Source organism: Tursiops truncatus, chromosome 3 (genome assembly GCF_011762595.2).
Source record: "Tursiops truncatus isolate mTurTru1 chromosome 3, mTurTru1.mat.Y, whole genome shotgun sequence".
Classification (NCBI taxonomy): domain Eukaryota; kingdom Metazoa; phylum Chordata; class Mammalia; order Artiodactyla; family Delphinidae; genus Tursiops; species Tursiops truncatus.
This window is the reverse complement of record NC_047036.1, coordinates 40,137,046-40,162,096: the sequence shown is the minus strand read 5'-3', so window position 1 is coordinate 40,162,096 and position 25,051 is coordinate 40,137,046. Positions and strand designations below refer to the sequence as shown.

The 25,051-nt window shown below is 39.0% G+C and overlaps 1 protein-coding gene across 4 annotated transcripts in view; it reads right to left on the bottom strand.

The window, feature by feature from the left end:
* The window catches only part of ITGA1 (integrin subunit alpha 1), a 169,793-nt gene that overhangs the window by 51,791 nt on the left and 92,951 nt on the right, over nucleotides 1–25,051 (bottom strand). For all 4 annotated transcript variants that reach the window (XM_019930052.3, XM_073802103.1, XM_073802102.1 and 1 more), the window contains 5 exons: nucleotides 23,238–23,386; nucleotides 19,148–19,298; nucleotides 12,023–12,188; nucleotides 8,913–8,986; nucleotides 8,065–8,209 (listed from right to left, as the gene is read on the bottom strand). In XM_019930052.3, coding sequence (XP_019785611.2) covers nucleotides 8,065–8,209; nucleotides 8,913–8,986; nucleotides 12,023–12,188; nucleotides 19,148–19,298; nucleotides 23,238–23,386 — 685 coding nt within the window. The remainder of the gene's footprint in view (nucleotides 1–8,064; nucleotides 8,210–8,912; nucleotides 8,987–12,022; nucleotides 12,189–19,147; nucleotides 19,299–23,237; nucleotides 23,387–25,051) is intronic.

Below are 25,051 nucleotides of genomic sequence, written 5' to 3'. Positions count from 1 at the left end.
TATTTTTGAACATTAAGGATATGCCATTTACCTCAATAAAATACTATGAAAACAACTGTTCCCTTGGCATTCTTAAATAATTGGATTTTTTCTTTAGGTTAGATCCTCAGAAATGAAATTTCGAGGTCAAGCTGGTGTAAACATTTTTATGGCTCTGGATACACACTGTCAAACGACTTTCCTAAAAAGTTATATTCCTTTATATGCCACTGTTACATATGAGGACAAATGTTCTCAGATTCTTCTATCTAGGATCGAAAGAAACCTCAGGTTAAACTGGTTCTTGATTTCAAGGTATTTCACATAGAACAGTCTCATAGAATCTTAGAACATGAAGAACCTTTAGAAATTATGTAACCTGAGATTGGTTCAAGATGGAGGAGTAGAAGGACGTGCTCTAACTCCCTCTTACAAGTGCACCGGAATCACATCTAACTGCTGAACAATCATTGACAGGAAGACACTGGAACTCACCAAAAAAGATACCCCACATCCAAAGACAAAGGAGAAGCCACAATGAGATGGTGGGAGGGGTGCAATCACAATAAAATCAAATCCCATAACTGCTGGGTGGGTGATTCACAAAGTGGAGATCACTTATACCACAGAAGTCCACTTACTGGAGTGAAGGCTTTGAGCCCCATGTCAGGCTTCCCAATTCGGGGGTCCAGCAATGGGAGGAGGAATTCCTAGAGAATCAGACTTTGAACGCTAGCGGGATTTGACTGCAGGACTTCGACAGGACTGGGGAAAACAGAGACTCCACTCTTGGAGGGCACACACAAAGAAGTGTGCGTATCGGGACCCAGGGGAAGGAGCAGTTACCCTATAGGAGACTGAACCAGACCTACCTGCTAGTGTTGGAGGGTCTCCTGCAGAGGCGGGGGGTGGCTGTGGCTCACCGTGGGGACAAGGACACTGGCAGCAGAAGTTCTGGGAAGTACTCCTTGGTGTGAGCCCTTCCAGAGTCCGCCATCAGCCCCACCAAAGAGCCCTGGTAGGCTCAAGTGTTGGGTCACATCAGGCCAAACAACCAACAGGGAGGGAACCCAGCCTCACCCATCAGCAGACAAGCAGATTAAAGTTTTACTGAGCTCTGCCCATGAGTGCAACAGCCAGCTCTACCCACCACCAGTCCCTCCCATCAGGAAACTTGCACAAGCCTCTTAGATAGCCTCATCCACCAGAGGGCACACAGCAGAAGCAAGAAGAACTACAATCCTGCAGCCTGTGGGGAAAAAAAAAACATATTCACAGAAAGACAGACAAGATGAAAAGGCAGAGGGCTATGTACCAAATGAAGGAACAAGGTAAAACCCCAGAAAAACAACTAAATGCAGTGGAGATAGGCAACCCTCCAGAAAAAGAATTCAGATTAACGATAGTGAAGATGATCCAGGACCTCAGAAAAAGAATGGAGGCAAAGATCAAGAAGACTCAAGAAATGGTTAACAAGGACCTAGAAGAATTAAAGAACAAAAAAACAGAGATGAACAATACAATAACTGAAATGAAAAATACACTAGAAGGAATCAATAGCAGAATAACTAAGGCAGAAGAACGGATAAGTGACCTGGAAGACAGAATGGTGGAATTCACTGCTGTGGAACAGAATAAAGAAAAAAGAATGAAAAGAAATGAAGACAGCCTAAGAGACTACTGGGACAACATTAGATGCAACAACATTTACATCATAGGGGTCTCAGAAGGAGAAGAGAGAGAGAAAGGACCCGAGAAAATATTTCAAGAGAATATAGTTGAAAACTTCCCTAACATGGGAAAGGGAATAGCCACCCAAGTCCAGGAAGGGCAGAGAGTCCCAGGAAGGATAAACTCAAGGAGAAACACGCCGAGACACAGAGTAATCAAGTTGGCAAAAATTAAAGACAAAGAAAAATTATTGAAAGCAACAGGGAAAAACGACAATTAACATACAAGGGAACTCCCATAAGGTTAACAGCTGATTTCTTAGGTGAAACTCTAGAAGCCAGAAGGGAGTGGCATGACATATTTAAAGTGATGAAAGGGAAGAACCTACAACCAAGATTACTCTACCCGGCAAGGATCTCATTCAGATTTGATGGAGAAATCAAAAGCTTTGCAGACAAGCAAAAGCTAAGAGAATTCAGCACCACCAAACCAGCTCTACAGCAAATGCTAAAGGAACTTCTCTAAGTGGGAAACACAAGAGAAGAAAAGGACCTACAAAAACAAACCCATAATAACTAAGAAAATGGTAATAGGAACATACATATTGATAATTACCTTCAATGTAAATGGGTTAAATGCTCCAAACAAAAGACACAGGCTCCCTGAATGGATACAAAAAGAAGACCCATATATATGTTGTCTATAAGAGACTTACGTCAGACCTAGGGACACATACAGATTGAAAGTGAGGAAATGGAGAAAGATATTCCATGCAAATGGAAATCAAAAGGAAGCTGGAGTAGCAATACTCATATCAGATAAAATAGACTTTAAAATAAAGAATGTTACAAGAGACAAGGAAGGACACTACATAATGATCAAGGGATCAATCCAAGAATAAGATAGAACAATTATAAATATATATGCACCCAACATAGGAGCACCTCAATACATAAGGCAACTGTTAACAGCTATAAAAGAGGAAATCGACAGGAACACAATAATAATGGGGGACTTTAACACCTCACTTACACCAATGGACAGATCATCCAAAATGAAAATAAATAAGGAAACAGAAGCTTTAAATGACACAATAGACCAGATAGATTTAACTGATAATTATAGGACATTCCATCCAAAAACAGCAGATCACACTTTCTTCTCAAGTGCGTACAGAACATTCTCCAGGGTAGATCATATCTTGGGTCACAAATTAAGCCTCAGTAAATTTAAGAAAATTGAAATCATATCAAGAATCTTTTCTGACCACAATGCTATGAGATTAGAAAGCAATTACAGGGAAAAAATATGTAAAAAACACAAACACATGGAGGTTAAACAATACATTACTAAATAACCAAGAGATCACTGAAGAAATCAAAGAGGAAATCAGAAAATACCTAGAGACAAATGACAATGAAAACACAATGATCCAAAACCTATGAGATGCAGCAAAAGCAGTTCTAAGAGGGAAGTTTATAGCAATACAAGCCTACCTCAAGAAACAAGAAAAATCTCAAATAAACAATGTAACCTTCCACCTAAAGGAACTAGAGAAAGAAGTACAAACAAAACCCAAAGTTAGTAGAAGGAAAGAAATCATAAAGATCAGAGCAGAAATAAATGAAATAGAAACAAAGAAAACAATAGCAAAGATCAATAAAACTAAAAGCTGCTTCTTTGAGAAGATAAACAAAATTGATAAACCATTAGCCAGACTCATCAAGAAAAAGAGGGAGAGGACTCAGATCAATGAAATTAGAAATGAAAAAGAAAAAGTTACAACAGACACCACAGAAATAAGGCATCCTAAGAGACTACTACAAGCAACTCTATGCCAATAAAATGGACAACCTGGAAAAATGGACAAATTCTTAGAAAGGTATAACCTTCCAAGACTGAACCAGGAAGAAATAGAAAATATGAACAGACCAATCACAAGTAATGAAACTGAAACTGTGATTAAAAATCTTCCAACAAACAAAAGTCCAGGACCAGATGGCTTCACAGGTGAATTCTATCAAACATTTAGAGAAGAGCTAACAGCCATCCTTCTCAAACTCTTCCAAAAAATTGCAGAGGAAGGAAACACTTCCAAACTCATTCTATGAGGCCACCATCACCCTGATACCAAAACCAGACAAAGATACTACAAAAAAAAAAAAAAAAAATTACAGGCCAATATCACTGATGAATATAGATGCAAAAACCCTCAACAAGATACTAGCAAACAGAATCCAACAACACATTAAAAGGATCATACAACATGATCAAGTCGGATTTATCCCAGGGATGCAAGGATTCTTCAATATACGGAAATCAATCAATGTGACACACCATATTAACAAATTGAAGAAGAAAAACCATATGACCATCTCAATAAATGCAGAAAAAGCTTTTGAAAAAATTCAACACCCATTTATGATAAAAACTCTCCAGAAAGTAGGCATAGAGGGAACCTACCTCAACATAATAAAGGCCATATATGACAAACCTAGAGCAAACATCATTCTCAATGGTGAAAAACTGAAAGTATTTCCTCTAAGATCAGGAACAAGACAAGGATGTCCACTCTCACCACTATTATTCAACATAGTTTTGGAAGTCCTAGCCACAGCAATCAGGGAAGAAAAAGAAATAAAAGGAATACAAACTGGAAAAGAAGAAGTAAAGCTGTCACTATTTGCAGATGACATGATAGTATACATAGAGAATGCTAAAGATGCCACCAGAAAACTATGAGAGTTAATCAATGAATTTGGTACAGTTGCAGGATACAAAATTAATGCACAGAAATCTCTGGAATTCCTATACACTAATGATGAAAAATCTGGAAGAGAAATTAAGAAAACACTTCCATTTACCATCGCAACAAAAAGAATAAAATACCCAGGAACAAACCTACCTAGGGAGGCAAAAGACTTGTATGCAGAAAACTATAAGATACTGATGAAAGAAATTAAAGATAATACAAACAGATGGAGAGATATACCATGTTCTTGGATTGGAAGAATCAATATTGTGAAAATGACTCTACTACCCAAAGCAATCTACAGATTCAATGCAATCCTGATCAAATTACCAATGGCAGTTTTTACAGAACTAGAACAAAAAACCTTAAAATTTGTGTGGAGATACAAAAGACTGCGAATAGCCAAAGCAGTCTTGAGGGAAAAAAACGGAGCTGGAAGAATCAGACTCCCAGACTTCAGACAATACTACAAAGCTACAGTAATCAAGACAATATGCTACTGGCACAAAAACAGAAATATAGATAAATGGAACAGGATACAAAGCCCAGAGATAAGCCCATGCACCTATGGTCAACTAATCTATGACAAAGGAGGCAAGGATATACAATAGATAAAAGACAGTGTCTTCAATAAGTGGTGCTGGGAAAACTGGACAGCTACATGTAAAAGAATGAAATTAGAACACTCTCTAACACCATATACAAAAATAAACTCAAAATGGATTAGAGGCCTAAATGTAAGACTGGACACTATAAAACTCTTAGAGGAAAACATAGGAAGAACGCTCTTTGACATAAATCACAGCAAGATTTGTTTTGATCCACCTCTTAGAGTAATGGAAAGAAAAGCAAAAAAAACAAAAAACAAAAAACAAAAAAACAAATGGGACCTAATGAAACTTAAAAGCTTTTGCAAAGCAAAGGAAACTACAATCAAGATGAAAAGACAACCCTCAGAATGGGAGAAAATATTTGCAAACGAATCAACGGACAAAGGATTAATCTCCAAAATATATAAACAGCTTATGTAGCTCAATATTAAAAAAACAAACAACCCAATCCAGAAACGGGCAGGAGACCTAAATAGACATTTCTCCAAAGAAGACATACAGATGGCCAAGAAGCATAGGAAAAGCTGCTCAACATCACTAATTATTAGAGAAATGCAAATCAAAACTACAATGAGGTATCACCTCACACCAGTTAGAATGGGCATCATCAGAAAATCTACAAACAACAAATGCTGGAGAGGGTGTGGATAAAAGGGAACCCTCTTGCACTGTTGGTGAGAATGTAAATTGATACAGCCACTATGGAGAACAGTATGGAGGCTCCTTAAAAATTAAAAATAGAATTACCATATGACCCAGCAATCCCACTACTGGGCATGTACCCAGAGAAAACCACAATTCAAAAAGACACATGCACCCCAATGTTCATTGCAGCACTATTTATAATAGCCATGTCATGGAAGCAACCTAAATGCCCATCGACAGACGAATGGATAAAGAAGATGTGGTATATATATACAATGGAATATTACTCCGCCATAATAAGGAACAAAATTGGGTTATTTGTAGAGACATGGATGGATCTAGAGACTGTCATACAGAGTGAAGTAAGTCAGAAAGAGAAAAACAAATATCGTATATTAACGCATATATGTGAAACCTAGAAAAATGGTACAGATGAACTGGTTTGCAGGGCAGAAATGGAGACACAGATGTAGAGAACAAATGTATGGACACCAGTGGGGGAAAGTGGCTGGCGGGGGAGGGGGGTGGTGTGATGAATTGGGATATTGGGACTGACATATATACACTAATATGTATAAAATGGATAACTAATAAGAACCTGCTGTATAAAAAAATAAAAATTAAAAAAAGAAATTATCCAACCTAACCTCCTTTCCTCTTTTTTAGGCATCCTATGTCACAGCTCATGTCATAGTGACAGGATTTGGTTGGTTCTGTTATTGTCTCTTATCCAGAAAGGTAAGCTTCATCAGTACACGGATAAATATCCCTTCTTTATCTTGTTATCCTCAAGTTATAACTGAATGTTTGGCACACTGCAGGTACTCATTATTGTAAGTGCTTCCTTGATCAACCCAGAATCAGGCATTTTAGCATGGCGAAATGAACACTGGAATAAGAATCAAAAAACCTAGATTCTACTTTCAGATTTGCCACAGTTAGCTGCGACATAATATTTCTACTCCTCAATTTCTTAATTTGGCAAATTAGATGTGTACCATTCGCTTTCTAAGATCTCTTTTAGTTGTAAAACTCAATATGAATTTTAATGCCAACCCCTTTATTTTATATCACAATCCTCCAAATATTTAAAAGACATGCAGTGTATGCTTTGTTTTCTAACCACCAGTTTTTTCAGGTTTGGTGGGGAGAGGGATGTGTAGATGGGGATTGTTTTTAGATCTGTATCCTTCAGATAGTTTTTTACTGGCAATTCTAGTTTGGCATTTTCTTTTGTAATGTGTGATGCTTAGGACAATGCTTAGAATACTTTAGCTGTTCTCCGACTAGGGCAGAATGAAATAGGACTTTTATGAGAAATAGACTAGACTTCCATTAGTGCAGTTTAACATGTCTTATGGGGGTTTAGCACTCCCATTACACCTGCTGCTTACCACTATATTTTTAATTATCGAAGCTGCTTAGACTCTTTATTCTTCTTAAATCCTGTTGCCTCTACAGCTTTAATACGTGGCCTTGAATAAGATGTATGGCTGTGCCAGTAAAGACCTGCCACCTTCCTATAAAATAGAAAGAAACTGGGATAGAGAGAGAAAAACTTCCAGGACATAAAAATCCCAGACAGGACTGCTAACATGCTAAAATATGAACACAGCACGTATTTGTTTTCTTTACCACTGTATCCCCAGCACCAAGAACAATGCCTGGGGCAAGAGAGATGCTCCCAAAATATTTGTTGAGTGAAGAGAGAGAGCTGAGAAAACATACCCTGAGGGTCCTTTCCATCCTAGTCCCTCCCAAGTGTTTACTGAGCTCGACCAGTGACAGAAGAGTCCCCAGCTATCCCCCAGGCAGCTCCCAGCCTGACACAGATTCAGAATAAAGTGACACCAGACACACACCTCCTCGTTCTAGACAAGTCTTTGGAAAATCATTACATTACTGGGTTTCACTTCAATATGTATCTGATTGTGAACAGAGGTATTAAAGAAGTCATATGACAAAACAAGTTAAAAGTTTATCTTCCAAAATTAGGACCCATAGAGAGAAACTAATGGTAGAGGATATTTAAGAGAATATGGGAGTCTGATCTTCAGGATAGGCCGAGTCAAGTTTTCTTTTTCTACCTTTGTTTCCTGTCCACTGGGTCTGAAGCACTTCTTGACATTTACACGAATACCAGACACAGAGAGACCTCACAAAATGTGCGTTTCAGCCCAAATCACTTCCCGTGTAGGCAGCCCTTCTGAGAAAGGCTCCTCCACGTTCTGTTATTTTTCTAAGGCTACTCAGAGGCCATCATGGGTCTCTAACATCTAAAATATCTAACTCTTAGACGTGATCTCTCTTACAAAATATGCCTATATAAATATAAGCAAATAATACTAAAAATAAAAAACACAAAAATTAAAAAAAAAAATTCTCTCAATTACATACAAACTTTACCTAAATAAGAAGCAAGAGGTTCATTCTTTTTGGTAGACTCAACATTAAAGGTCGTGTTTTGGGGAATTAGGATTTGATTAGCCTTCTGCATGACGACTGTTCCATTCCAATCATAGGCTCCTACTGCTCCAAGCATGACCCAGTCCTTATATCCAAATAGAGAAGACAATGATATTTAACAAAAAATAGTAAGAGCAAACACTTACATAGCATTTACAATATGTTAAGTACTGTTCGAAGTGCTTTACATACATTAAATCATAAAATCGTCACAATAATCCATTGGGCTAGATGCCATTATTACCACTTCTTTTACAGAAGAAACTGAGGCAGAATAAGTAAATTTCCCTAGGTCATACAGTACAATTACACACTGAAATGTCAATATTCTTGTGCAGGGACCACGGTACCATTTCTCCCGTCAGCTACAAAGGATATATTTTCTAATCTTGCCTTTCTGCTTTATGGCTGCTAAGAAGCCTGGGTCTTGAACATGGAATTCTAGCAAGATCCTTGAATACCTTGACACCAAGAAAAAGATACATTCCGTATCTTTAGCAAACATGTTAAATATTTTATTTAGCTAGATGTATAATTATAGAAGGCAAACATCAAACTGTCTGATTCACAATTATTAGTACAATGTAGTGAGCTGTGTATGATAACATGCTTTCCTAATAAGAAGCCTGTGAAGTGCTGTTTCCTATTTGGATTAGAAACAACATGGTCTGAATAACTGCTCATGCCATGAGCTTCAAGTTGCACCTGTAAGGCTGATGTCTGGGTGTTGGCTTTGGGAAAGGAAACCTCAAAAAAAAAAAAAGTTTTCTACCAAGTGGTCAATGTACCTGTGAATAATGAGCACTGAAGCCGGTCTGAGACATTTCCATCTCAAAAGAAGCTGCCGACTGGTCAGCTGTAGCTGTAACAGAGGAGAATTGCCTTTAGCACACTGCTGATTTGCAGAAGACAGAGACCTAGTACAGTCTGTGGTCTTGACCAACCAGAACTTCCAGCATCTTTAGGGCATTTTCAGCCACACATTTCTCAAACTCAAAATTCCTAGGTAGGGCTGGGTGGAGGATGGAGAGGGTTAGCAGAAGGGCTGTGTCTCACATTCCTGTTAGTTTCCCCATCCTGGCTGGAGGAGTTGAATTCATCCTTCTGTTCTTATACTGTAGCACTCTTACAGATCCTATGGAGCTTTGGATCAACGTGGCTGAAAGCTCTGTGTCTCACCCTCATGCCCTGGGAATCCTCCTGAGATTAGGTTAAACTTACCTGATATGTCACAGGGATAATAACATTTGATTCACATATTTAAAGAGGTTTCTTTCTTTTTTTTTTTTTGGCGGTATGCGGGCCTCTCACTGTTGTGGCCTCTCCCGTTGCGGAGCACAGGCTCAGGACGCGCAGGCCCAGTGGCCATGGCTCACGGGCCCAGCCGCTCCACGGCATGTGGGATCCTCCCGAACCTGGGCACGAACCCTCATTCCCTGCATCTGCAGGCGGACTCTCAACCACTGCACCACCAGGGAAGCCCTAAAGAGGTTTCTTGATTCTACCAGCCTCACTTGCATTTCCTGCCCTGTATCAATCTCAGAATTCCATTGTGTGATAAAGGGTTTAGGGATTCTTGGGTTGGTATTTGCTCTGATTTCTGGCTGTGGGTGTCACTCACAGATCAGGAAGGGACTTTCTGACAGGGCTCCAGGCCACATGCCGTTCAATCACACTTTTTTTTTTTTTAAAGATCCTGTGCCCATTTTGAAGCTCTTTACTGAAACACAGAAATAATCCAGAGCATTCTATGGGAGTGCGCTGCTCTCAGAATATTCACCAAGCCAAAGCCACAGCCTCCTAAGGGGATTAAGGGAATGTTGATTAATTTGCTTTCAGGAGGGAGTTACTGATTTATTTGGCCTTGCTGATAAGTTAAAAATAGCCCATAATTTTTTAAAAGTCAAACTACTCTTTCACTGAGGCATGAGAACAATCAAATTTGTGAAACCAAACTTATTTACTAGTTATTTACCTGCGTAAATTTGTTAACAAATACATCAGTAATTGCCTTTTTATAGGACTAGATTAAATGAGGAAATCAATCAAGAATTCAACTATATCATTTTAATCTCAATACAAATTGCCCTCTAATTTAAATGACTGAGATGCACTTTTACTTTAATTTGAACCTTTATTTTAGGCCCACAATGGTGTAAGGTGCTTTCTCATTTATCTCTGCAAGATCAATTATAAGAATGCAGTAGTGGAGACCTACATAGTTCCAGCACCTTCCCCTGTCGCTGTTCTGAGGACAGAGAGAACAATTGAGAACAGAGAGAAGGAAGCTCTGTGAAATTCTGCCTGCTGAATTGGCATCTTGGCAAAGCACAGTGTACATGCCGGAACTTCTTAATGTCAGCTCCTCCCTGGACTTGTTCATGGGTGTTGCAATATCTACTCTGACCAGCTTCTGGTTAGGAATTTCAGCATTTTTCCCAGTGCTTGATGGGAACGGGAGACAGTAGTTTCCTGATTTTATGGGCAAATAGCTGGTACGCTCACCTCACTAGGTGGCACTGTCCTTCAGCAAGCATGGTTTTCACAATTGCTGCTAGTTGTCATCTAAAGATAAATGTTGATAGGAAATGGAGATTTCCAAAGTAACAAGAAAATGAAGCCCTTTTGGATCTCATTGTGAAAAAAGTCATAAATAGGCTAGTAAAAACACTGCTTTTGGTTAGTCCTGAAAGTGCAGCAATGAAGATATGGGAGACATTTTTAATCTGTGGAGTTCCTCATAAAATGATTTTGTTTTTAAATATGGAGACATTTCTTGTGTATGTAGGTACTTCAATGTATAACCTTTAACTCATGGTGTCGTTAGGTTAGAATGAATCTGAAAATGTCATTTAAGGCAAATTGATCCCTCCTCCACCTGATAGCTGTTACAGGATTCATTTCTACAAGTCTTAGGTTATATTTACTTGCTTACTTAAGATGAGATTTAGAAATGAAATAGAGACACAGATGTAAGCAACAAATGTATGGACACCAAGGGGAGACTGAGAAGGTGCTTGTAAATTTCTATGTTTAAGATGAAAAACAACAGTCCTCAGTGTGTCCTGTCCTCACAAGGACAAAGTCAATAGGATTCAGACAGAGCAGAAGAGCAGAACCGTCTGGTGGTTTCTCATCCTAGGTTGAGAAAAAAAGCCATGTTCTCTGAGTCTCCAGATTATCAGAGAATGTGAAGGAAGAGGCTTTTTCAGTTTGCCTGCCATAACAATTCTGAAGACTTCTTTTTTTGTCAGGGAAGATCTAGTTCCAAAGTACATTGTTCCTTGACATTGTCTACCTAAGGCAGAGGAGGGAATGCCATGACTCGTTATCCGCAATGGCCAGCTGCCGTTGAAAAATCAAAGAAAAAATTTACAAAGAAGTAACATGACTCAGACAAATACAGTGAACCAATGTTTCACTGCCATGGGTCTTGAGGCAGGGTTCCATGAAGACCTTTAAAATGGACAAGGAGAAAAATAGGAGAAAATAAATGAACAAAGAAGTTATTATACAAGAACTGTCCCACAGAAGCCCAAAATGAAAAACAAAGACAAAAACAAAACTTGAGTTAGTGTCTCCATTTTCTAAACCTGTGTCACAGAAAAGGAATAAAACACATGGGCACATTTTTGTTCTTGTGTGTCTACATTGACCATTGTCTTCATCTGGCCCTCACATCAGTACTGCCGGGTCCTTACAAAGAGAGCTGCCAGCAGACACAGTGCTATGTGAAACAGCCATCTATGGACAGATTTATATAAGAGGACATTGTTCCATGGTGGCTAGTGTACACAGTAAAAACGCATTAGCCACGTGGTAGAAACAAATACCAAAACCAATTACGTTGAGTTTGAATTGTAGAGAGAATATTCAGGCTTATGAGAACTAGTCATACCTTCTAGGGCAAAGATTCTTTCTCCCAGAGCTTCAACAATAGTGACTAGTGCCAATTCATCAGAGACATTGAAGAAATGCTTTTCCGTGGGTTCACTTGCAATTGATTTTATTTCCTCCACAAATTTTTCAGTGCTTAAATTTCCTCGATTATAGCTGCCAAGAATCTAAGACGACAAAAACAGCAAGAATATCTTTTAAATTCTATATGTTAAACAAGAATCTCAAGCATTTTGACAATAAGCAAGAGAGTGTATAGTACTGTGGCATAATGAAATTTTTATGTACTTCCACATTCTTAGAAGGGTAATTTTCAGAATCTGTAGAATATTAACTGTTATATTCTATAATTGCTGTAGGAAAATATAAAGGGCATCTTGTATGTTTGCAAAAGTTTCTTCTCTGGCATTCCTGTGTCCCTGTTTATCAACAGCTGTATCTTTAAAGTCTGATAGTTCAAAAGTAATGTTACAGTTTCTGAGTGTTTCCTGATATTATTCCAGTCAGTGACATCACCATTTGCTGGCAAAAGCAATTAGCCAGTGAATTGCTTGATCTCAAATAGGCAGTACTTCCTGAAACTCTTACCAAGGGGAAGTCAGACACGTATATTTTTTAAACAGATGTTGGACTAAGTAGTAGTCTAACTTGGCAATTTAGAAAATAAACAATTGGGACATTCCTGTCTGAAACAAAATGCTCAAGACGGGGGCATTCTTTTAAATAGAGAAGAGAGAGAGGCAGGAATTATCTACTATAGTTAACCATAATTATTTAGATCTTCTAGCGGGTTTTCGCAAACATTTAGTTTTAAATTTTTTAAAGTAAGGTTTATTGAGATATAATTTATATACAATAAAATTCACCCTCTTTAGATGTACAATTCTATGAATTTTGACAAACCTACACAGTTGTGTTACTAACACATCGAGATTAGACTATTTCCATGACCCCAAAGAGTTCCTTCTTGTCCTTTTGTAGTCAGTCTTCTCTTCCCTCTAACTCCTTGCAAACACTGATCTACTTTCTGTCCTTATAGCTTTGCTTTTTCTAGAACGCTAAATTTAAGGAATCAAATAGCATGTCGTCTTTTGTGTCTGGCTTCTTTCACTTTGCATAATGCTTTCAAGAGTTATCCGTGCTGTCACATGTATCAGTAATTCAGTCATTTTTATTGTTGAGTAGGACTCTACTATGTAGAAGCACAATTCATTTGTTGAGGACATTTGGGTTGTTTTCAGTTTCAAGTGATTATGAATAAAGCTGCTGTAAGTTTTTGCACTTAGGTTTATGTTTTATTTTTTCTTGAGTAAAGACCTAGGAATGAGAGTGCTGGGTTCTATAGTAAGTGTATGTTTAACTGAATAAGAAACTGCCAAAATGTTTATCAGAATAACTGTTCCATTTTGCCATTTTACCTTTCCGACCAGTGATGTGTGAGAGACCCAGTTGCTTTGCATCCTTGACAGCACTTGGTTTTATCAGTTTTTTTCTTTTTAGCAATTTTTTTCAGTTTTAGCAATTCTATTGGTGTGTAGTGGTATCTCATTTAATTTACATTTCCCTAATGACTAATGGTATTGAGACCTGCTTATTTGCCATAGTATTTCCTTTTTTGGTGTGGTGTCTGTTCAGATCTTTTGCCAATTTTTAAGAAAATGGATTGCTTGTTTTCCTATTATTTAGTTGTGAGATTTTGTATATATTGGGTTGGCCATAAAGTTTGTTAGGTTTTAAGTAAAACTAAAAGACAAATTTTAAATTTCCACCAAAAATTTTATTGAACAATGTATTCACTAACTGAACGAACTTTTTGGCCAACCCAATATTCTGGATACATATCCTTCATGTGTTTTGTAAATATTTTCTCCCAGTCTATATATTGGCTTTTCCTTTTATTACAGGATCATTTGATGAGTAGAAGTTTTTAATTTTGATGAAGTCCAACTAATTTTTTTTATGTTGCATTTTTCTTCTGAAAAATTTAGTTGTTAATGTAAATATTTCTTAATATTTAGAAATGTATATAAATATGAAAATGTTCAAGTTAAAGTAAATGAAAAAAATCTTTTAAAAATAATATGTAGGGCTTCCCTGGTGGCACAGTGGTTAAGAATCTGCCTGCCAATTCAGGGGACACGGGTTTGAGCCCTGGTCTGGGAAGATCTCAAATGCCGCAGAGAAACTAAGCCTGAGTGCCACAACTACTGAGCCTGCGCTCTAGAGCCCACGAGCCAGAATTACTGAAGCCTGCCTGCGTACCTAGAGCCCATGCTCTGCAACAAGAGAAGCCAGTGCAATGAGAAGCCCGCGCACTGCAATGAAGAGCAGCCCCCGCTCGCTGCAACTAAAGAAAGCCCGCGTACAGCAATGAAGACACAACACAACAATAAATAAATAATAAAAATAATATGTAAATTAAAAATGCAAAAAATTTAAAAAACCCAACCCGATGTGTAGATAGGACATTTCTATTGTTTTGTTTTGTTTTTTTGTGGTATGCGGGCCTCTCACTGTTGTGGCCTCTCCCGTGTGGAGCACAGGCTCTGGACGCGCAGGCTCAGCGGCCATGGCTCACAGGCCCAGCTGCTCCGCAGCATGTGGAATCTTCCCGGACCGGGGCACAAACCCATGTCCCCTGCATCGGCAATTATACTCTCAACCACTGCACCACCAGGGAAGCCCTACACGTATTTTTTAATGTTAGATTTAGAATGGTAGATTTAAAAACTGACATTTTTATTAAGATGGGTACAGATTTTCACTTGCAGAAAAACAATAACTAAAATTATTGTTTTCAGTGTTGTTTATAACCTACAACATACTCGTTTATTTGTATATCATAAAACACATAATGGTTTAAGATCAACAACTGAATCACTGTAATGTACGCTAAATGTTAATGTGACAAAAGGAGCTGGGCACCAAGTAGTCAAGCAGCAAGTGCATTGGTTCTCAAATTTTCCTTCCTAGTGAGAAGGGGGTGGGGGATTTATTCCTGGCTCCTTCCCCTTGCTGGAGGAGCCCAGAGGAAGTACTGCAGCATCTGAACCCCCTCTAAGCTCCAGGACCACAGCGGAGTCACTCCAGTGCCCTTGTCAGTTTCGTAGCTCCTACATCTGTAAAACGTTCTTAGAGGCAAAATGCCTCATTGTATGTGACTAACTTTGAGCTGTTTTGAAGAAAGCGCACTATTTAGGAAAACTAGAGGTGGCTCTAAGACAATTGGCATACTGTTTGGGGAGTTTTTTTGATTTTTGAAATTACTCTCAACTACTACGTCCAGATTTATGTAGGAAGATCTATACCAGCAGCTTACAAATCGAACCAGAACACAAAAACTTAGCTCTTGTTTATCTGGCTGAAAAGCAAATGCCAAACATCAGAAGTGGTTTATATTTGAACAGAGGCCACTAGTGCTTTTCCCACTTTAGCTGCTTGAGGGGTAAGAGAATTAATGGAATGGTAGTAGAGAATTGTCCAAATAGAGAGGGAAAACCCAAGGGCCACTTGCTCTTATTACATTGAACAAATCCTCTCTCATTTAAAAACAGTTAAGATGCTCTTCCTATAGTTGGGTATCTCACCAGAGCTGGATGTACATGCCCTAGACTAAGGATGGAAAAGGCAGTCTCCGAGCTCTGGAGCCTCCATTCCATCCATGGTGTGGGTTTCAGGATCACTGGGGCCTTGCTCAACACCTCACTCTCTGCTTGGTCTTCTCCTCTGGACACACTGGCAGACTCCTCTTTTGTCAGTAGTTTTGCTATGCATGGATTTCTTTTAGACTTATACAAATTCCGTATGGTGTGAAGCCTTCTGAGTCCCCATTGATTTACCTAATTTATTCTGTAAGTTATATATATGACATCCTGGGCTGAAAAATCACTATTTTTCCTCCTTGGTTCCTATTTACCATATTCTAGATTCACTATTGAATTGACATGTTAACTTCCATTTCACTTACAAGTTGATGTTGTTGAAAATACACAAAAATTGTAAAGGCTCCTGGACTATGTGTAATTTAGGTTCTTAACCGTGATGTAAACATTGTCAGCTATTTAGTGCTCTATGTCACAGGACAGAGACAAATGGGTAAAGTTCAATGGGGAAGATGCCCAACTGACATACTTAATAAAAGTAAAATGTATAAATGTAATATGCGAGCATATATTTAGAAGAAACTATAAGAGAAAAGAATTCCCTGGAATTACTATCACTTGCATCCAGTTTGAACTATTTTGCATCACAGAATGAAAATGAAAACAGGGAGAAATGTATTTTGGTCCTTCACCCAAGGGTCTGGTAGCTGGTAAAAACATTATTTTCCATGAATCAAAAGAGATACAAAATAATACTTAAAAATTACTTCTGTTTCACTTAATACAAATACGTCAAGCCCAGGCATTTGGTGTTCTGCTAATATTTACCTGGAATAGACATTCAGAATTGAAACTCCCTTGAGGCAAATATGTCAAATGTAAAGTGTAAGGCTCATTTACATGTAGCACAGTGCCTTTTGTGTGCAAATGAATGAAATTCTAAGATACCTTCTAAGTTGCTTATTTTCATTTGAATGCTGTAGGTGATACACTTTCACAGCCATTATCTTCTAAGATTAGAATCTGAATATAAAACAGTCTCCTGGGCTTCCCTGGTAGCACAGTAGTTAAGAATCTGCCTGCCAGTGCAGGGGAGAAGGGTTCGATCCCTGGTCCAGGAAGATCCCACATGCCACGGAGCAACTAAGCCCGTGTGCCACAACTACTGAGCCTGTGCTATAGAGCCCAGAAGCCACAACTACTGAGCCCACGTGCCTAGAGCCCGTGATCCGCAACAAGAGAAGCCACTGCAATGAGAAACCCGCGTGCAGCAATGAAGACCCAACGCAGCCAAAAATAAATAAATTTGTAAAAAGAAAAAAAAAAAGAAGAAAACTTAAAAAACAAAACAAACAACCCCCCCCCCAAAACCCACCAGTCTCCTGCTAGCAATGTCTAATATCCTCAAGTGACAGAATAGAGACCATGTAACAGGGTCTCCAACCAGCTTAGCACCCTCACCAAATCTGGATGTTTCACAGGAAATGTGTGCAGTTTTATCACAGAGTGCTTATAGTTTCGGTAATCAACCTTTTTTGAGTGTTGTCTCCCCCCAAAACATATGGCTCTGGTGTTCAGGATCAAATGGTGGGGAAAAAACAGATGGAGGGGCTTCCCTGGTGGTGCAGTGGTTGGGAGTCCGCCTGCCGATGCAGGGGACACGGGTTCGTGGCCCTGTCCGGGAAGATCCCACATGCCATGGAGCGGCTGGGCCTGTGAGCCATGGCTGCTGAGCCTACGTGTCCGGAGCCTGTGCTCCGCAACGGGAGAGGCCACAACAGTGAGAGGCCCGCGTACCGCAAAAAAAAAAAAAAAAAAAAAAAAAAAAAAAAAAAGATGGAGTAGGAGGAACAGTCCAGGACATAACAGGGCTACAGACCCCCGTGAACATTTGATCTCATGCATCATGAATAGACGTGGAGAAAAGTCTGAAACCTTTCTGTGTGAATAAACAAAGAGAGAAAGTAAAATAAATGGCTTATTTCCTAGTTTGGCACAAACTAAAAAAAAAATATAAGGTTCACTGAGGAAAAAATATGAATTAGGAAAATTAATAATTATTGCTAAAGTGAAAGTTTCCTATACTTTGTTTATACCATTTCAAAGATCAAGTTGACGCTAATTCACTGATTAAAATGGGAAAGGAACTCATGAGTTTATGGTTCTCCAGGAAGATTAATGCAATCATGAGACTTCTTTTTGATCAGATAAAAGGCAAAGTATGAATGATCAACCAGGGATACAACAAAGGGAAATAGAGATTTAAGGGCAAGAAATACTGATTATGTAGCCAGATACAATGCAAAAGTGATATAAGATTCCCTTAAAATTAAGAAGCAATCCATTGATAGATACTTTCTTTCCACTGAAGTTTCCCGAACGTTGTTAATGCTACTGATGGTTAATTCAGCTCATGGCCTGCATCTACGGGGCCTGGAATGCTAGACTATATCCTCTGGGAAGAAAGTGAACAAATGATGGCACCTCTGGTACCCGGTTGTGTGGGACAAACTGGGCATGCGCTGGCTTTGCATACTAAAGAGACCGAGCATAGACTCTAATTGTGGACAGTATCTCTGAGTGAAGGCTGAGCCATATGGAATTATTCTCAACCGCCGAAAAGATCAAAATAGCTATAGTTAACAGGAGAGGTAATAATCGATTGAATAACAGTTGGCAAAAGATAACTTACCGAAGTAACAACAAAGGGAAAGAGAAATAATGAGATGTTTTAATTTTTTTTTTTTTTTTACATCTTGTACCCCAAATGAGAAAGAAAATGTTGCAAGTGTTTACAACCTAGTTATCTTGGTTATAAAATAAGAAGTACAGTCACCTTGCCCCAGGGAAGAAGTGAATCAATTGTGTGTTCTGGGACTTCATCAGGGATGAATCTATTTTTCTTCCCTACCTACTATTGGTGGAGTGTCTTTCACTGATCACACTTTTGAAAGAGAAAAAGGAAATATCCCTGATTAAATGCTGAAAAACAATTGTGGGCAATATCTGTTGTTACTATAAATAAAAGGGATTTTGTTGAAAAACAATTTTGGTTGAACTTTTAGAGTTCTGAACTCTTTTGTTCTCTGACTTATTTAAAAAATCACTTTAAGAAACTCCCCTCCCCCTAGACTGAGGCATATGCCTTCCTCCCTCCATCCCTCCATCTTTTCCCCCTTCCCCTTCCTCTTTTCCCCTCCCTATTTCTGTCCCTTTCTCTCTCTCACCCTTCCTTCCTTCTTCTTATGTATTTTCTCCCTTCTACCTCCTTTTATCTTTCCTTATTTTCTTCCTTCCTTTCTTGTAGTGATTGTTTGCTGAGTCTCCATTTGCCTAGCACTGTGTCGGGTGCTGAAGACACAAAAGGGGCAAGACCCAATCCTGCCCCCATAGAGTTTACTTCCAAATGGAGAAGTTTCTGTTTTTCAACCTTGTTTGTGTAACTCTCATAAAATAACCATGATATGCACACAGCTTTTCTCTTCACACCACAGCCTGAAAGCCATCTCTAGCCCTGTACTTACAGCTATGGAAAACCGCTGAATGCTTTCATCTTCACAGTCCTGGATGACCTTATTCAGTTGATGGTTGTCATGGGACTCTCCATCAGTCACAATTACCATGACTTTTTTAACCCCTCTTCGGGCACCCCGGGCTTCAGTGAAAGCTTCTTTCCTGAAATAATCACAGACAAAAGGGCAGCAAATAAAACACCAGCCCAAGGTTAGGCAAAGTGGTAAACAAAATGAAAACACTGCCAACTCCAGGTAGCCCAGTGCTTTCCCTCCAAGATCAACATTGTTGCCCATTGTTCAAGCTGGGAGGCATGATGCTTATTGTTTGTAATAGTTTAAGACTTATTCCAGATGATGGAGAGGTTACCATTTTGCCAGTCACCACAGATCCCATTAACAAAAGGCAGCAGTCTTTCATTCTTTGGAAACTTCAAAAGGAGAGTGTGACAAGCATACAGCAGATTTAGAGAAGGTCAGATTTTAAATACTTTCCCAGTCACTCCTTTTTCTGTAAACACTCCTTCTCTTGCTTGACAGGCCTCTTTCCTTCTGCTTCTGGCAGAGCTTTTGCTTTAGTCCTCACTTCCCCCACCTACTCTGACATTCACAGAACAGCTTGGACATCCTGTAAGCTATGGAGGGGGCATGGGAGAAAACAGAGTATTTGTATGGCTGTGAGTGATTGAGAGTGCGCTTGGATGTGGGGTAAAAATTCAGACATAGGAATTAAAGACTGCAGATGGCAGTGGTCTGAGTCAGTGACAGAGTAGGCTTCTGGGGGGCAAGGAGCGTTTGGCATAGCTATGAAAGTCTGAACTAGGTTTTAGGACACAAGCTGCTGGGGGTGAGGTGGGAGGAGGTGGCATGGAGAGAAAGGAAAAATGCTATAACCTAACTTCAAAGAAAGGAATTTTGATTTAATTCAACAAGCATTTATGGAAAGAGATGGAAGATACGGGAAACTGACAGTTTTTGTTTGTTTTGTACCTTCTACACACACACACACACACACACACACACACACACACACACTCACTCAGGCACACTTTCCCTCCATTACTTTCTTTTACTCAACTACTTTCCCTTCTGGAGCCTTCGAAAAGAAGAGTACATTTTACTTAGGACTGAAACAGTGAATGGATTTCATATAATATTTTTTAGATTTTGGTGTAAAATGCAGCAATCATTGTGCTGAATAATCATTTTAAATATTTTACTTTGGTCATAAGGACAAACAGCTGCAGCTGAGATATACCAAAGAAACACCTGTCTTTCACCTTCCAACAGTTTGCCACAGTACACATTGGCTCTACTGTAGATATATAGTAAATGCACAGTAGTGGGTATTTTGTGAGCAGGGAGAGAGGATCCTTGTGATGTGAGCAAGGCGATTTTATCTGTGTTTATTTTTCCTTTAAAAGGACTAACAGCAAATATGACAAGATGTTAACAACTGTTGATTCTGTTTGATGTGCACATAGGATTTTGTTGTACTGTTTTTTACATTTTAAAATTTTCAAAAGAGAAAAAGAAGCTATTTAAAAAAAATATATTGATCACTGGCAAACTGTGTGTCTCTGTCCTCTACACCACACAAACAGATTCTCTGAGTTCTTTCTATGTACAGACAAAGGTGAAAAATAGATGTTAAAGGCTAGTCTCTAAATGAAGTTTGCACACGGATATGATAAGATTTAATCCTTTTTACAGTTTTAATTCCTTAGAGGATCACCAAAACTTCCTAATTCTCTTGAAGATCAAGGTCATAACTAAATGAACATCAGCTGAAGGAGATGATCAAACCACCTTCCTTAAAGAAAATCTGGTAGCTAGGGCTGGCTTTCTATGGCAGAGCTCTTGAGTATACCCTTTCTGTTTCAAATATCTTCAGCAAATTGCCCTTGACCCCCAATTACCACCATCCAGTATTCTTTCTTTAAAATAAGCATTGACTTCCCCGCATGTTTTTAAACATTAACATATCCCAGGAGAATCCCTTTCTTTGGGACAGGAGAATCCAGGCCTTATGATTAAACACTGTGAAGCAATGAAAAGAAAGAAAATTTGGGATAGGGTTAAGGGGACACAAAAATATTTTGAACTGGGAGACACTGAAAATGGAGGTAAAGGATTCTAAAACATTTAGAAATATTATTTACAACTGGTCCTGCCTGAAAAGAATAAAGAACAATTAAAAATAAACTTAAGAGCTTCCCTGGTGGCGCAGTGGTTGAGACTCCGCCTGCCGATGCAGGGGACGCGGGTTCGTGACCCGGTCCGGGAAGATCCCACATGCCGCGGAGCGGCTGGGCCCGTGAGCCATGGCCGCTGAGCCTGCGCTCCGCAACGGGAGAGGCCACAACAGTGAGAGGCCCGCGTACCGCAAAAAAAAAAAAAAAAAAAAGAAGAGTACTTAGTAATATCATTATGGAGTCTTATTTTTATACAAAACTCAATAAACTCTGTGTCCTACAGCTAGACCCTCTGTGAAACACATAGGCAAAAACCATATAGGGACAAGGTATTTAGAGTGGTATTTATGCAGGAGCAAAAGCAGCCAGAATATTTCTGCAGTTAGTTTTCAAAAATGAATATTCATCTTAAGTGGTTGCCTTTGGAAAACAAAGTTCCCTACAGGCTCAGGGCTTTCAAAGAACGCTCTGATTTACTTTGAATGTGCGGTCACACTTAGTCAATTATTTAAGAATGCACACTCAGCACACCTAAACGTGTGCACTTTTGTGCATGCAAATTGGTGATCTACGGGCAGGTAAATGTAAAATTACCCCTTCTGTTTGTGGTTATTTTTCTCATGGGCCCCATATAACTAGAACCACATGCTTTTCTAACATTTATGAGTCTAAAAGCTGCACATGAAATTTTAAATTTTTGAAAATCCAACCCATTCTTTGGAGTATCCATGTTAACTGTTTCAGCCCCCTTAAAACACTGATCTTAGCAGGCAGGTGAAGTGAGGCCATGGGTAATCAACTCTTCAGAATCAGTTGAGTGTCCAGAAGTTCAAGGCACTTAAGAGAAGGATCCTTAACATTAGTCAAACTGACCATTAGATTTCCTGTGATGTTGGTATTGTTTAGTTTTTGTTCAGAAGCTTTCATGATGATTAAGGGGAGAAACAGCAAAAGATAAGAGCTGAGGGAGATCAGAAAAAATACAGAGAAGAGGAGCTGAACATTGTAAGAAAAGGACAGTTCTGTAGGTTCTTATAGGATGAAATTCAACCACAGGGTGGGTTATGTGTGCTCCATGAAGGAAACTGCAGAAGGGAGGAAGGGAGGGATGTGAATTAGAGGGAATTTGGAGAAAGTAAGGAAGAAAGAGAAAGAGCACGAATCATGAAATCCTTTCCACTTATTTTTTTTTTTTTAAGATTTTTTTTTTGATGTGGACCATTTATAAAGTCTTCATTGAACCTGCTACAATACTGCTTCTGTTTTATGCTTTGGTTCTTTGTTGGCCGTGAGGCATGTGGGAACCCGCACCCCCTGCATTGGAAGACAACGTCCCAACCGTTGGACCACCAGGGAAGTCCCTCCACTTCTTTTCAATCTTTTCACTGAAAATGATTTCAAATAAGACAGCATTTAGTTTGCCCTCTTAAAACCTCTTATTTGAGAGCTTCAATAACCCTAAATCCGTAAAATTTAAATCTGTAAAATGCTGTAAAATTATGGACATATTAGGGTATAGATATATATTGAGTAGAAGCGGACTGATATTAATCCATTTTTTTAGATTGAGATTCCTAGAGGCTGAAAACAAAGAATAAAAGGAAAAGATATTATCTAATATTATGTCTTAGTACCCAAGAATGTGATGCCGTAGACTACAGCGATTTTTTGGACTGATTCTCCATCAGTCAAAGCCTTGGAATAAGAGGAAAGATAAGAAGAGTGATGAGACTGTAATATAGAAAAATTTGATCCTATAACTATTAGTTAATCAGTTGAATCTCTTTTCAACAAAATGGCTTTAAATATTGCTAAGGCAACTGTTCAATTAATACTCCAAAGGGCTAGATCATAAGCAGTAATTTTTGCACAGACTTTTACTTTGGCTTATTTTTTTATCCATATACCTTGCTGTGTCTATTCCAAGGGCTGTCATCGTCTGGCGGCCACCTCTCTGGACTATTTTATTTGCTGCAACAAGCACCTCTTCCGTTGATGAGTACTTATTGAGGTTGAACTCATGGGTTACATTTTCTCCATACTGTACAATTCCAACCTGAAATACCAAGCCACTGTGAGTTATCCATCTAGCAGACTTCCCTGTTTCAATTTTTTTGCGTTTAAACATATGCATCAGATGTAGTAATACATTTTAGTCTTTCAGATGAGTTTAAAACTCTATCAGTACACAAATCTTTCTACTTTGACAGTAATGATCACTGCCATTTGTGGATGCCAAAGAACACAAATGAAAGTGTTATTAAACCTCTCAAAGGACTGGCTTATCTCTTCAACAGTGTTTACTGAATGACTCTGGTAAGCTTGGGGAGGGGGTAGAACATGAAACTGACATGGCCTCTGCCTTCATGGAGCTTCTAAACTAGAGGGAGAGACAGATTAAACACAAGAATCATTTAAATACAGGTTCAATCGCAAACTGTGAAAAGGGCTGTAACAGAAAAGCTATTATTGGCAAGTATAACCTAGGAGCCTAATTTAAAGTGAAGGCTCAGGGAAGGCCTTTCAGAAGTGATATTTGAGACTTAAAAGACATGTGCTAGAAGGGTGGAGACCTGTTCAGATGGTGGCTGAGAGGGAGGATGGGGTCCATACAAAGGGAACTGTGTAAGTGAAGAAGCTGAGTTGCGAAAGTGGCAGGTGCTCTAAGAACAGAAAGAAAGTCAGTGAGTCTGGACCAAGCTAGGAGGGGAGAGTGGGGCAAGATGAAGTTGGAAGCATAAGCAGGGCATGTATCTGGCAAGGACACACATGTGCTTCCTGCTTTATGTAGCTCAGCTGTAGCGTCACATCTCCTAAATCAGCCCTTCCCTCTCTTTTCTTGTTCTCTGTCTTCCCTCTCTTACTGCCATTCTCCTTTCATTCTTTCTTTCCTACAGGTTGGATAATGCAGGCAGCTAACTGCAGAGCAATCATGAAGGAAAAGGACTTAGAAGGTTAAGTGCCACTGCTTCGATTTCCCTTGCTCCATACCCTCTCCCACCCCTTGCCCATTTTCCTTATCCTTTTTCTACACCCTCCTTTGAAGGTTTATGTGAACCAATAAACTAATCTATATCAAGAATTGTGCCTGACGTTACTTTTTGTTTAACCTTCCTACCCCAAAATTAGGGACTCAGAGAATTCTTTACCCAAAGGAATGTCTTTTTAATGTAGGAGTTCTGGGCACTTCGTTTCTTAGGTAGGGGAAGTAATTTGAGAAAGGGCTGCTTTCTTTCCAGGCAGTTGTCTAGTTTGCCCATTGTTCAGCCAGTTCTATTTCCAAGTCTGATCCTATTTCCAAACGGCATAAATGATCAGCGTCTACCTTGTACCTCCCTTGATGTCACTGTTGTCAGAAATCTTTAGGCTTAATTATTTGTCTGATTTATAGATATATTTCTACAGCTTGGTCCTTTTGGAAACCAAAAGCATACCCTGGCACTTGCAGAAACAAATAAGAGAACTCCCAATTAAACATAATCTTTATCGTCTCTGCGCCACCTTCTGGAGTATACTAGACAACCTGGAGCAATTACGCCACCATGCCTGAATACTATCCTATATTTTTACGCTTTTTTTAGCTTTCTTTCCTAACTTATTCAAATTATAGTAACAGAAATTAGTGTCACATTTTATAAATGAAGAAGCTGAGTTAAAGAAACCTCACTTTCCATAATGAAGGGGCAGAAGGAGGCCTAGTCTAGGATGTGTATCCTTCACC